The following is a 14,008-nucleotide window of genomic DNA, read 5'->3' as shown; positions in this document are numbered from 1 at the left end:
TTAAATTTTTTAGCCACCGCGTAAGATAGTTGTGGCAACCGGCTTCGCGTACGGCAGTTATGGCAGAGATGGAAAAGTTGCTATACACGTGGTTGGAAGATAATAGGCAAAGAAATGTGAGAGTGAAGTTGCAAGCAGTGCAAAGTAAGGCTACAAGTTAATTTCACATGTTGAAAGAACGTGCAGGTGAAGAATACGCTTCACATGAGTTCATAGTGAGTGCTGGGTGGTTTTGTTGCTTTCGATAGCGTTACCAAGTTCACCACGTGTTGTCGAAAGGTGAGGCTGCTAGCAGTGATGCACCTGCAGCTAAGGCATTTGTGGAAGAGTTTGATAAATTATGGATGAAGGATATTTATGTACTTACGACCACGTCTAGCTGATGCCTATTATGAGTTTACTAATACGAATACCTGTACACTATAATAAGTATTTTCTTTCTTTAACTTACCATATCATATTAACAACTGAAAACAATACTGTATACAAGCCAAAAGCAGAGTATGGGATCCAATGTATTTAATGTTTTGCCCACCAAGGCTTCTTCAGAAATAACATAGTGGACAAACATCTGACTCCTTATATAACCCGAGCTTGCAGGGAGAAACAAACATGAAACTGGTGTTAAAAAAAAAAAAAAAAAAAAAAGGCTTAATGACCCCCTTGTGGATCGATATCCTTAAAAAAGTTCACTATGTTATTTCAGGAGAAGCCCTGCTAGGCGCAACATTAAATACATTGGATCCCATACTCTGCGTTTGGCTTCTCTCCTACAGTGCTGTTGCAGTCGTTGCTGCTTTTACTCAATGCTGTATACAAAGATAAATGTATTGTACCTATATCTCACACTTAGAATGGATTGAAATGGATGAGAAAAATAGATCTTATTCACATATATTTAGAGTACATACAACAACTGAAGAATTAAGAAAAAATTATTAAAAGGAAACTACAATTTAAAAAACTTAAAAATGGTAAGCAAGGTTATATTTAATACGTGTGTGTGTGTATATACAGGTATAGTATATACATACAGTACCTGCATACATATATATACTGAAATACAGTAGTATTAAAACAAAAAAAATAGAAAAAATTATAAAAATGAAACTAAAAAGCATTGATAAATAAACAGTAAACAGCTTGTATATAATAGTATTCAATAGAAAAAGTTACTTAAAAATGCAACAGATTGATATCATGTATCCTAAAGTAAAACCCTCGTGTCGACCAATCCAACTTACAACTGGTTGGTCGGAACCTATCTAGGTCGTAACTCGGATAGTGGCTGTATTTTCATATGATCCATCCTATTTTGAACCAATATGTGAATACACTTCTTCTCTTCTACATGTTTCTTTGCTTCATCATCCCACCACTCACTACCATTCCTTCTAATTCCTCCCATTCTCCTTGTTCAATACACCATCTCTGCACACTTTATGACTCCCTCCTTGAAACATCCCCATTCCTCCTCCACTCCTAATTCTACTCTCTCCTTCACTCCCTCCCACTCTTCTATCAGTTTTTTTTCTTGTCCTCCATCTCCTTTTCTTTCTTATTTATGCAATTAACTCTTAAGTATCTCCCTACCTTCTGTCCTTTCCCTCTTCTCCATCTATCCTCCACTCTCAACTTACTCCCACCAAAGAATGATCCAATATTCCACCACTATCTTAAGAATATGTACATCCAAAACTCTTCCTACTCCTAGTTACCACTATATAGCCCATTGTTAGGAAGTTTGTCCTCACTCCTCCTCCTTCCTTAACTCTAGTCCTGGCTGTCAAATGACCTTTGACCCCTGAGGCCACCCCAAGGGGTTTGTTGGGCCAGCCATGATTCATGTGCCACCTGGCCATGTGACTCGACCAAAGCTTCCTTGAGGCCCACAATCCATCCACTTCAACCTTTCACACTCCCTTTGTTTATCTTTTCTCACTCAATCTTTCCTTTTTCCAAAACCCCCTCAGTACTCAACCATCCCTCCCATCTCACAATGTAGATAGAGGGTCATCCTGTCCACCATGCTATCATCTTCAATTGGGGGCATACACCAGGGAATGCACTGCTTCACTCATATGCTGGTACCAGGCCCCACAGTCTCACCGAGCAAGCTCCCACACATACACGCTTCTCACTCCAAATAACTTCAACAGAAAAATACAAACTGGGAGATCCCTTGTGTTTTCAATGATATGCAAAGGATCAGTGTCCGTATTTTTCTCCACCCACTACAGGAGAATCAAGAAGTCAAAGAAGTGTTATTCCTTTAGGTTATTCTAATTCTATTCATCTATACATCACAGGCTTTTCCCCCTTATAATGGAGGTAGCAAAGTCAAAAGGCAACTACCCACTTCCACCCACCACCCTTTCCCTTTTATCTTAGCTCCTCATGGATGATGGGTCTAATTCTAACGAACACAAATGATGTGTGACTTTGGTCCATAAGGGCATTCCTAAAATAAAGACGGCCTCTCACCATGCAGTCATCCCAGCACCAATATCCTTAATACCACAAAGAGTTGCCATGCTATAAATCATATATACTATTTCAATAATTTCTTAAAATTTAAGAGATGTGTGAAACAAAGCCTTACTTGGTAGCACAAAGAGTCCATGGAGATTGAGAAGTATAAGGTGTTTGTGCGATGGTGCTAAGCACATGATGGGCACACACTACATTTGGTCTCAACCTGTAAACATATCAAAAGGAATAATTCCTAACATTGATACATGTAAATTCAAATTACCACAGACTATTTGGTCTTGACCTGTAAAGATATCAAAAGGAATAATTCCTAACATTGATATATGTAATTTCAAACTACCAGACAATTTACAATTTATCTATATATGTCACCTATAACAGGGTCTATAACTCTTGATTTGTACTGACTTGTCTCAGTAAATAAGCCTGCCTAAACCAAACCAACCAATAAGCCTTGATGATATTAGGGTTGCTGCAGTTTAAGTCAAATGGAGTTTGACAACATGTAATCATCAACTTAAAATGGAAGTAAGGAGACTCCAATAAATTATAAGCATGTATCACTGATCACCACAATAGTGAAATTATGTGAAAGGATTGTGAAAAAATTGATGGACCAAATATCTTGAAGAGATGGACACTCTGAGAAACAGATTGGCTTCAGATTTCGATAACCATGTGTGTTGAACCTTTTGATCTTTTAATTTGAAAGTGATTTATGTGCTACAAGAGTGAGGGGTGGGTGGGCTGTGAATACCTAGACCTAGAGGGCTTTTGATAAAGTTCCTCAAAGTCTTCAATGTTACTTCACGTGGGAATGGAGATGAGGGGGGGTGGGTCACTGACTAAACAAAGCAGCCTTGCTGTGGATGTGCTGTGTCTTCCTGCATTGCTTCTGACCTTGGGCAATGGGCGAGATGCAGGAATGACCCATCATCCGGGAAAAGCCAGGATGAGAGGGAGGGTGGGGATGAAATGACTTTTGACTTTTGCTACATCCCTTGTAAGGGGGGGAAAAGTCCTTGGTATGCGTATGTACCTCACAATAGACTTATGTGAAAACTGGAGGGACTAAGTCGCAAACTACTTGAGCAAACATAAATTTTTCTTTATGGGAAGATACATGAAGTCAGTAGTAAAGGATAAGATTCAAGACTGAGAGAAGTAATGAGCATAGTTCCACAAGGCTGTGCTTGTATCAATAATGTTTCTTGTCTATGTCAATGACATGACTGAAGGTACAAGAAGCTATGTTAACACATTTGGTAATGATGTAAATATCATATGAGTGAAAAAAGAGATGGACTGTAAGCTACTTCAAAAGATATACACACTTATTTTACATGAAACCAAAAAGGAGTAATAAACTTGAATACCAAAATATGCAAAATACTGGGAATGTGCAATACCTGCTCAAGACCATCTTTAAACTACATTATTCTTTAGGGAGTGAACCCATTACAAAAGCAAAAATGGAGCAAGATTTGGGAGTGTTGAAGATAACTTGTCACCTGACAGACATATTAGCAGGAATATGGGAGAGATGTACAGAGATGGAGAGAAAGACAAAAAAAAAAGCGTCAGTAGTATGGTCCCCACACAGAGTGAAGGTATAAGCAAGATAATACAGGGTGTTCCAAAACATTTGATGTCATTTTTAATGCCAATATCTAGGAAACTACTCAGTGCATCTCAATGAACCTGCACAAACTTTATGTTGAACATCATAAGTTTTATTGCTTGACATTTCAAAGAAAAAACAAAGATTTGTAGATTCTATGACCGATTTCACAAATGTTCAATATGAGCGCCGCCTGTGACTCTGCACACGTCAAGTCGGTACTCGAGCATATTCCAACACGCAAAATGACTTTTCTTTTGAAGTGAACGGCATTTCTCAACCTGAAAAGAGATAAATGTCAAACATTAAACATAAAATCTTGAACTGTTTCTATGCAAGCGCTGCCTGTGACTCTGCACACGTCAAGTCGGTACTCGAGCATATTCCAACACGCAAAATGACTTTTCTTTTGAAGTGAACGGCATTTCTCAACCTGAGAAGAGATAAATGTCAAACATTAAACATAAAATTTTGAACTGTTTCTATGCAAGCTGTGAAAATTTGAGGTCGTTTCAACGAAAATTGCCAAAATTATTGGCCTGCAAAATGACGTCAAATTTTTTTGAACACCCTGTACAAAGGTCAGCAACTAATCTGGTTCCCAGCCTGGCAGATAAACCACAAAGATGAAAAACACTGGGACTGCCAACACTGAAAGATCAAAGAGAAAGGGGTACAGTATAAGCTCTTTTAACCGGCATGAGTGGGACCAAAGACATGCCGCAAAAGGGAAATCCCGGTTACGAGAAGGAATATTTAAAAAACACATTTATTGTTTTTATTCATAGAGTACTTAAATAAAATTCATTCAATGGCTTCACTTTTGTTGTTTATTTATTTACCAGTATATTAATATTTATTCATCCTTATTCATTTTCATGAAATCACGTATGTCTCTTTGGTTAGAATGTTTGTCTCTGCATTAAAAATTTATTTTGAAGACAGTGAAGAGACATCACGTCATAAGTCCCCATGTAGGTGCACTGCTTTGCAAACTTGATAAATGTTGCCACTCCTTCCACGTTACTCTTGGCTCTGGGTCATCTTCCTCTTCATTATCAGCCTCTGTTTCCTTACCATGCTTCTCTTCAATCACTGCCTGAATGATTTCATCGTCAGTGTGGGGGTGATAGCTTCGTCATTGTCGACCTCCATCCACTCCTGAAGAGCTTCATCAGTGACGCTAAGCTTAGCATTACCACGCATATCCTTCAACTCAGCCATCATTGCCTTCCTTTGCTGTCGTTATGTGTTTGTGTGTTGAGAGAGTTGCTATTAGACAGTCGCACGCTTAACATCAGGCGTCTTATTACAGTGGGCACTGGGCCTGATGGAGCGGCAGGATTTGTGGGAGATGGCGGGAAAGATGCGCGCTACTTCTGGCGGCGGCGGTAGTGGCGTGGGAATTTTAAATTTTATTTTTTTGATTTTTTACATTTTTATACAAAATTGTTATTTCCTCGTGAATAATATGCCAGTTATAAGAAGGAGCCGGATACAAGAATAACGGATAAAAGAGCTTTTACTGTACTATGATTACACTATTCTGGCTACCAGAAGGGATAGATTACATTGGCATATGGAATCTTGATTAAGGATAGGAGGGGTTTAAGAGGTCAGGAGAACAAAGTAAGGAAAAAAACATGTCTAAAGGACGAAAAGAAATATTTTTCCACTACAGTAGAAGCCCGATTTAACGAACTAATTCAGCCAAGGTCCAGTCTGCTAAATTGAATTTTCCGTTAAATTGAGCGAGTGAGCGTTGGTGTAACAGTGTTACCAGAGCGGATTATAAAAATGATACGTACCTATAAATTCCCTAGTGTACACACACACACATACAGTATATATATTATTGTAAGTGAATTATAGGCAGCACAATCGTGAATTGCAAACGAACCGCAATGTGCAGTAATTTGTTGCAACATGTGTATTTACCTAGTTGTATTTTATGGGAAGGGGAGCTATGCTCGTGGGGTCCCATCTTCATATCTCATTTTATCTAAACTATTTTTAAATTCATGTATTGTTTCTGCACACACCACTTTCTCATCTAACTTGTTACAAATGTCTATTACTCTGTGAGGAAAGCTGTTCTTTTTCACATCTCTTCTATAGCTGTCTTTCTTGATTTTCTTTCCGTGCCCTCTTGTATTTCTATCATCCCATTTTATTAGATTTCTCTCTATCAACAATTTCTATGCCTTTCATGATTCTGTAATTTGCTATCAAATCTCCTCTCTCTCTTCTTTGCTCTAGTGTCTGTAGTTCAAGTTTTGCTAATCTCTCTTCATATGATTGTTTTGAGAGTGTTGGTGCCAATTTTGTAATTGCTCTTTGTATTCTTTCAAGTTTTTTTATACATTTTTTTGTACTTGGTGACCACATCGTTGCTGCATATTCCAATCTTGGTCTTATCAGTGATTAGAATTTTCTTCACCATTTCTTCATCCAGGTATGTAAATGCAACTTTGATTGTTCTTATTCAATTATAAGTTTCTCCAAAAATCTTATTTATATGTTTCTCAGGTGACATATTATTCATAACAATGACTCCCTGGTCTTTCTCATTTTCTACTTTTTTATTCCTTCTTCTCCCAATTTATATGATCCTGTTATTCTGTTTTTGTTTTTTTCCAAATTCCATTATACTACAATTTTTAGTGCTGAACTCCATCTCCCACTTCCTACTCCATTCCCATACTTTATTTAGATCACTCTGTAGTGACTCACAATCTTCAGTGTTCACTTTTTTTAATAGTTTTGCATCATCTGCAAAGAAGCTCATATAACTTTCCATTTCTTCATCCATATCATTAATATATATAGCAAACATTATTGGGGCCAGGACTGTTCCTTGTGGAACACTGCTTATTACTTCATCCCATTTTGAGTGTCTCTTATCACTACTCTCATTTTTCTTTCTTGCAAAAAGTCTTCCATCCATTTAAGCAGTTTGCCCTGTATTCCTCCTTCAGTTTCTAATTTCTTAAGCAACTTCTTATGTGATACTTTGTCAAAAGCTTTTTTTAGGTCTAGAAATGCACAATCAGCCTATCCATCTCTTTCTTGTATTATATCTATTAGCCTTGAATAGAAACATATTAAATTAGTGATGCATGATCGTCCTTGTCTGAATCCAAATTGCCTTGGATTTAGCACATTGTTTTTCTCTAAATATTTTACCCATTTACTTTTGATAATTCTTTCACAAATTTTTGCCATTGTACTTGTTAGAGAGACTGGTCTATAGTTGGTAGGGTCTTCTTTATTTCCTCCTATATATATAGGTACTATATTTGCTTTTTTCCAATCTTCTGGAACTTTTCCTTCTTTCAAGGAACTATTTATTATGCTATGTATTTTGTCTGCCAATTCATTTCTGCATTCTTTCAAAATCCAGTTTGCTATTTCATCTGGTCCATGCGATTTTCTAACATCAAAATTACTATAGTGTTTCATTATTTCATTCTTTGTTACTTCTATTTCTTTCATAGGGGGACTTTCTCTTTCCATTTGATCTCTTCTGGTTGTATATTCTCCCTTGTAAACACTGATTTAAAATGTTTGTTCATAATTTCTGCCATTTCTATTTCCTCTGTGTATTCAACTCCTCCTTGTCTTAAGTCTTAATTTCTCCAAGTCTTGTTTGTTTTTCAGTTTGTTGTTTACAAATCTGTAGAATAGTTTTGGTTGATCTTTACATTTTTCTATGACATATTTTTCATATTTTCTCTTTTCTTCTCTGCACACTTGTACATATTCATTTCTATAACCAGGATATATTTTCCATTTTTCAGGTCTTTTGTCTTTCTTCCATTTGGTCCAAACTTTGTCTTTGTCTTTTAACTCCCTAAAACGTTTGTTGTACCAGCACTTTACATATTCTTTTTCTGTGTGTGTGTGTATTTACCTAGTTGTATTTTACGGGAAGGGGAGCTATGCTCATGGTGTCCCATCTTCATATCTCATTTTATCTAAACTATTTTTAAATTCATGTATTGTTTTTTGCACACACCACTTTCTCATCTAACTTGTTCCAACTGTCTATTAATCTGTAAGGAAAGCTGTTCTTTTTCACATCTCTTCTATAGCTGTCTTTCTTGATTTTCTTTCCGTGCCCTCTTGTATTTCTATCATCCCATTTATCAGATTTCTCTCTACTGTATCAATAATTTCTATGCCTTTCATGATTCTGTACATAGCTATCAAATCTCCTCTCTTTCTTTGCTCTAGTGTCTGTAGTTCAAGTTTTGCTAGTCTCTCTTTATATGATAGTTTTGAGAGTGTTGGTGCCAATTTTGTAATTGCTCTTTGTATTCTTTAAAGTTTTTTTTATACATTTTTTTTTTGTACTTGGTGACCATATCGTTGCTGCATATTTCAATATTGGTCTTATCAGAGTGATTAGAATTTTCTTCACCATTTCTTCATCCAGGTATGTAAATGCAACTTTGATTGTTCTTATTCAATTATAAGTTTCTCCAAAAATCTTATTTATATGTTTCTCAGGTGACATATTATTCATAACAATGACTCCCAGGTCTTTCTCATTTTCTACTTTTTTTATTCCTTCTTCTCCCAATTTATATGATCCTGTTATTCTGTTTTTGCTTTATCCAAATTCCATTATACTACACTTTTTAGTGTTGAACTCCATCTCCCACTTCCTACTCCTACTCCGTGTTCACTTTTTTTAATAGTTTTGCATCATCTGCAAAGAAGCTCATATAGCTTTCCATTTCTTAATCCATATCATTAATATATATAGCAAACATTATTGGGGCCAGGACTGTTCCTTGTGGAACACAACTTATTACGTCATCCCATTTTTAGTGTTTTTCTCTTATCACTACTCTCATTTTTCTTTCTTGCAAAAAGTCTTCCATCCATTTAAGCAGTTTGCCCTGTTTTCCTCCTTCAGTTTCTAATTTCTTAAGCAACTTCTTATGTGGTACTTTGTGTGTGTGTGTGTGTATTTACCTAGTTGTATTTTACGGGAAGTTTGATTGATTTATGGAATTTTTGGCTCGAAGGCCAAGCGCCGGAGCCGGTAAGCCATTCAGCGTATATCTATCTTTTTAGATTAAAATAAAAATGAAATTCAAGTAAAACAGTTAAAACAATAAACATTCACGAACACACTTCAACAACATACACTCACAAGCATTCACACACATAATTTTAAATTTCAAAAAATAAATTTGTGTCTTTTAAAAACTTTAGAACATTCTTCACACAAGCTTCCTCCCCTAAAATTTCTTTTAAAGATAAATCTGTTAAAAAAATTTGCCCTGTGCTTATTAAGAGAATGCAGGGCACTGAATTAATATGTGTCTTAATGTCAAAACTACTTGGCAAGTGGGACATTGGGGGACCAGCCTCTCTGCCCCACTTGCCATTAAAAATTTATGTGTAATGTAGGAATGGCCAATTCTCAGTCTTGTCAAGACAATGCTTGACCTTCTGTCCAAAGGAGGACACTTCCAAGGGTTCACCAAGGGGTGAATCTCTTTTAGTTTAGAACTGCCGTCCAGCCTTGTCCATTCTTTCTGCCACTTCCCCATTGTGTAACAATGAATCACTCCTTTGAAGTCCATATGTGGGACTTTTCGGTCTGTTATTTGGTTGAGCCTAGTGGCGGCTTTGGCTGCAGCATCGGCCTGCTCATTTCCAGAGACACACACATGGGACGGCACCCAGCAAAAGTTTACTCTTATCTTCTTTCTGTTGTTTATGAGAATCAGCCGTTCCTGTATTTCTTGCACTAAAAAATGCCGAGGCAACAAATTATTTACAGAGGATAGAACGCTCATGGAATCTGTAAAAATAACAACGTTCCTACCACACGGAACAGAATTAAAAACAAACTGCAGTTCAGCAGTAAAAACAGAGCTAAAATCAGGCAACTTTCTCTTTAAAACTGTGCTATCAGTTACAACAGCACAACCAACACCATCTTGGGATTTTGATCCATCTGTATAAATAAAAATTGCATCAGCATTTACTGATAAATGTTCTAAAAATTCACTTTTTAGCTCTACAGCAGTTCTATTTTTCTTTCATAGATCTTACAAATGCAGCTTGTGAGAGCAATAGGTCTGTAACTTTGTGGGTCATGAGAGTCTTTTCCTGCCTTTCAGATTCCTATGATGATTGAAGTCTTCGAAGATTTAGGAGAAGATCCAGGAGACCAAAATTTGTTCAGCACATTTAAAAGGAATTTCTTTGACGATATGGATAAATGACCAACCATGGAATAAAGAATGTCATCCTCTCCAGGAGAGGTTGGGGAGGATAAAGATAAAGCATGATCCATTTCATCCAAGGTGAAGAGAAGATTATATGCCTCCGAGTTCGTATTGGTAGGAGGAATAATCGTGGTCTTGGCTCTAATTCTTGTGAAATCATCTGAATAATGTAGTGAGCTTGAAATATCAGCATAATGTCTTCCAAAAGCCTCTGCTACTTCTCTTGTATCTGATATAAAAGTCATTTATCTTCAGAATGGGTAAAGGAGATGGAGTAAACTTTCCTTGTAGTTTTCGAATCCTATTCCATACTAAGGTAGGGGAAAAATCATATTTCAATTCGCTAATATATTTAATGAAGGATTCCCTACTTGCTTTCTTGAAGATTTTCTTTTGCTTTGCTCGAGCTCTTCTGTATGTTATCTTATTGACTAAACAAGGATATCTCTGATATCTCTTATAGCAAGTTCTTGCAATCTTTCTGCTTAAAGCACATTCATCGCTCCACCAGGGGACTAATGGGCGTTGAGGTTTACCAGCTGTCCTAGGAATGGAAGAGAAAGCACCAGAGAGTATCATGTCTACCAGGTAGTCATTACAAAGGATTACAAAGGCGGAGCATGCCGACAGGAGACCTTTTGATCCATATCTAGGTCGGATGCAAAAAAAATATATATATATCATATTAATAATAAATTAAAACTATAATAATGTAAAAATAACAAATAAAATACATAAATAAATGCATAGGTATAGTTGAATAACAAACAGGTAAATGGTAAATGATTATAAATTGACATATAACTAATGATAAATGAAAATCAGACAGACATATTATAACAAAACAAAAAACAAATAATATAACATAAATTATAATCATTACAGCATCTTACTTAGGTATTTATCTAAATGATTCTTAAAGCTTTGAACTGAACTACATTGCACTACCTGTGCAGGAAGTTTATTCCATTCATTAACTACACGGTTGGCAAAGTTGTTTCTACCTACTTCCAAATGGAATCTATTTACGGATAGTTTGAGACCATTGTTTCTTGTCTGATTCTCATTCAATGTGAAAATTTGGTCACTTTTGATGTTGTCAATTCCCTTTAAAATCTTAAAGACCTGTATCAACTCACCTCTGAGTCTACGCTTTTTTAGGGAAAACAGATTCATGTGCTTAAGTCGATTTTCGTATGATTTATTTTTGATATTTGGAATCAGTTTTGTGGCTCGCCGTTGTACTTTTTCCAGTCTGTCAATGTCTTTAATGAGATTCGGTGACCATACGGAAATAGCATATTCCAAATGTGGACGAACTAACGATTTATATAGCTTGTTAATGAGTGATGGACTTTTGAAATCAAAAGATCGCGCAATCAATCCCAGAATCTTATTTGCTTTCTCAGAGGCTGAAATACACTGCTTGGATGATTTGAGGTCATTACTGATAATTACGCCGAGATCTTTTTCACTATCCACTTTTGTTAACGAATTTCCAAATAACTTGTAATCGTACTTACTGTTATTTTTACCTATGTGCATTACCTTGCATTTACTTGTGTTAAATTTCATTAGCCACTTTTCAGACCATTGCTGTAATTGATCTAAATCTTCTTGAATATCTAATTGGTTTAAGTGATCATTTGCCACTCCGCACAGTTTTGTATCATCAGCAAATTTGGAAACAGTAGATTTTAGTCCATGGTCTATATCATTTATATATACTATGAATAGAAGTGGTCCAAGAACGGAACCCTGAGGAACTCCACTTGCAACACTTTTCCATCCAGAAGTTTTTCCATTTAAAACAACTCTCTGTTTTCGACCTTTCAACCAATTACTAGTCCAACCTAATAGGCTACCACTTATTCCATGCAAAGCTAATTTAGTAAGTAGTCTTTCGTGTGGGACGGTATCAAAAGCTTTTGCAAAGTCTAGATATATTAAATCTATATTGTTTCTTTTGTCATAATTCGAGATAACTGTGTTGTAGAATTCGAGTAAGTTAGTCACGCAAGAAAGTTTCCGTCTGAAACCATGCTGGCTATCATTTATCAAACGGTTACTTTCTAAATGATGTTCGATAGCATCTCTGATGATAGTTTCCATTATTTTTCCTACGATCGAAGTCAAACTTATAGGCCTATAGTTATTTGGTTTCTTTTTGTCACCTTTTTTGAATATGGGAGTAACGTTAGCTAGCTTCCATTCTCTTGGGACATCTCCGGATATGATGGATTTCTTGAAAATAGTTTCTAATGGAACAACAATCTCATTTTTCATTTCCTTTAAGATTCTTGGATGCCAACCGTCAGGCCCTGGTGTTTTATTAACTTTGAGTTTGTCTATACACCTTTTAATTTTTTCTTTTGTTATATTTACCGTAGTGAGTAAGTTTACCCCAGACTTTTCACAGGTTTCAGTTTGGAGTTCACTTTGAGGTGTTTCGTTTACGAATACCGAGCTAAAATAATTGTTTAAGATATTACACATTCCTTCATTTAAATATTCAAGTTGACCGTCAGCAGATAATAGTGGACCAATGTGATTCCTAACAACCTTTTTATCTCTAATGTAACTAAAGAATTCTTTGGGATTCTCTTTGGATTTCTCAGCGATGTTCATTTCGTATTGTCGTTTTCTTTTTCTTATTGTCTTTTTTAAATCTCTCTGTATTGATACATAACTTTCATAGTCATTAGATGCACCCGAGCACTTATATTTCTTATAAGCCTGTCTCTTTTTAGCAATACTTTTTTCAGTTTCTTTGTCGAGCCACTTTGGGTGAGCCTGATTTGGTGGACGTCTGTCCTTAAAAGGAATGTAAGTTTGAATCATCTTAGTGAGCGTTTTTTTAAATATTTCCCACATCTAATCTACAGGCCTTTCGTTTAATTTTGCCTCCCAATCTGTAAGCTGAAGCTCCTGACGTAGTTCTATGAACTGAGCTTTACTGAAATCGGGTATTTTAGAAGCACAAGTATCTATTCTAAAATTGTTTAGGAGTTTGAATCTGACTAAGTTGTGATCGCTATTTGCAACAGATTCACCAACTTCTACATCAGTTACCATGCTTTCGCGGCTAGTGATCAATAAATCGAGTAAGTTTCCATATCTTGTGGGCTCTTTTACATGCTGAATTAAGTAATTGTCACCAAGAAAATCAATCAAGCAACTACCTATATGGCCATGTTCAAGGGTCATCCAATCAATGTCAGTAAAATTGAAATCACCCATTATCAATAAATCATATGCATCACAGTTACTACCAAAATCACTAGTCTTATAATTAATCTCTGTGGATCTCCTAAATAATTCCCAATTAGCCTCTCCTGTCTTCCATTTAGATAAGCAACAGGAGGGAGTGTTCTTTAAATATTTGATATGGATAGGCCAGTGGTCGCTACCATGTAATTCTTCATCTATTGACCAACTGTAGTCTAATCTTAAGGATGATGAACAAAATAGTTAGGTCTATAGCAGAACTTGAGTTGTGAAAGACATTAAACCTAGTTTTGGAACAGTCATTCATCAAAATGACATCGTTACTATCAATAAATTCTTCAGTTATATTGCCCCAGGGGTCACACCTTGATTCACCCCATAGAGGATGTTTGGCGTTAAAGTCACCCATTAGAAT

The 14,008-nt window shown here is 36.2% G+C and overlaps 2 protein-coding genes across 2 annotated transcripts in view; both read right to left on the bottom strand.

The window, feature by feature from the left end:
• Window positions 1-14,008, bottom strand: part of LOC143021928 (copine-8-like) — a 758,082-nt gene that overhangs the window by 546,275 nt on the left and 197,799 nt on the right. The gene's annotated exons all lie outside the window — the stretch shown is intronic.
• Window positions 1-14,008, bottom strand: part of LOC143021929 (decapping and exoribonuclease protein-like) — a 252,942-nt gene that overhangs the window by 105,974 nt on the left and 132,960 nt on the right. Inside the window, exon 5 of the mRNA XM_076179813.1 lies at window positions 2,603-2,698. Coding sequence (XP_076035928.1) covers window positions 2,603-2,698 — 96 coding nt within the window. The remainder of the gene's footprint in view (window positions 1-2,602; window positions 2,699-14,008) is intronic.

The sequence above is a fragment of the Oratosquilla oratoria genome, chromosome 43 (assembly GCF_046742065.1).
Source record: "Oratosquilla oratoria isolate Oo_2021 chromosome 43, ASM4674206v1, whole genome shotgun sequence".
NCBI lineage: Eukaryota > Metazoa > Arthropoda > Malacostraca > Stomatopoda > Squillidae > Oratosquilla > Oratosquilla oratoria.
Note: the sequence above shows the minus strand (reverse complement) of the source record. Positions and strands in the feature narration are given on the sequence as shown.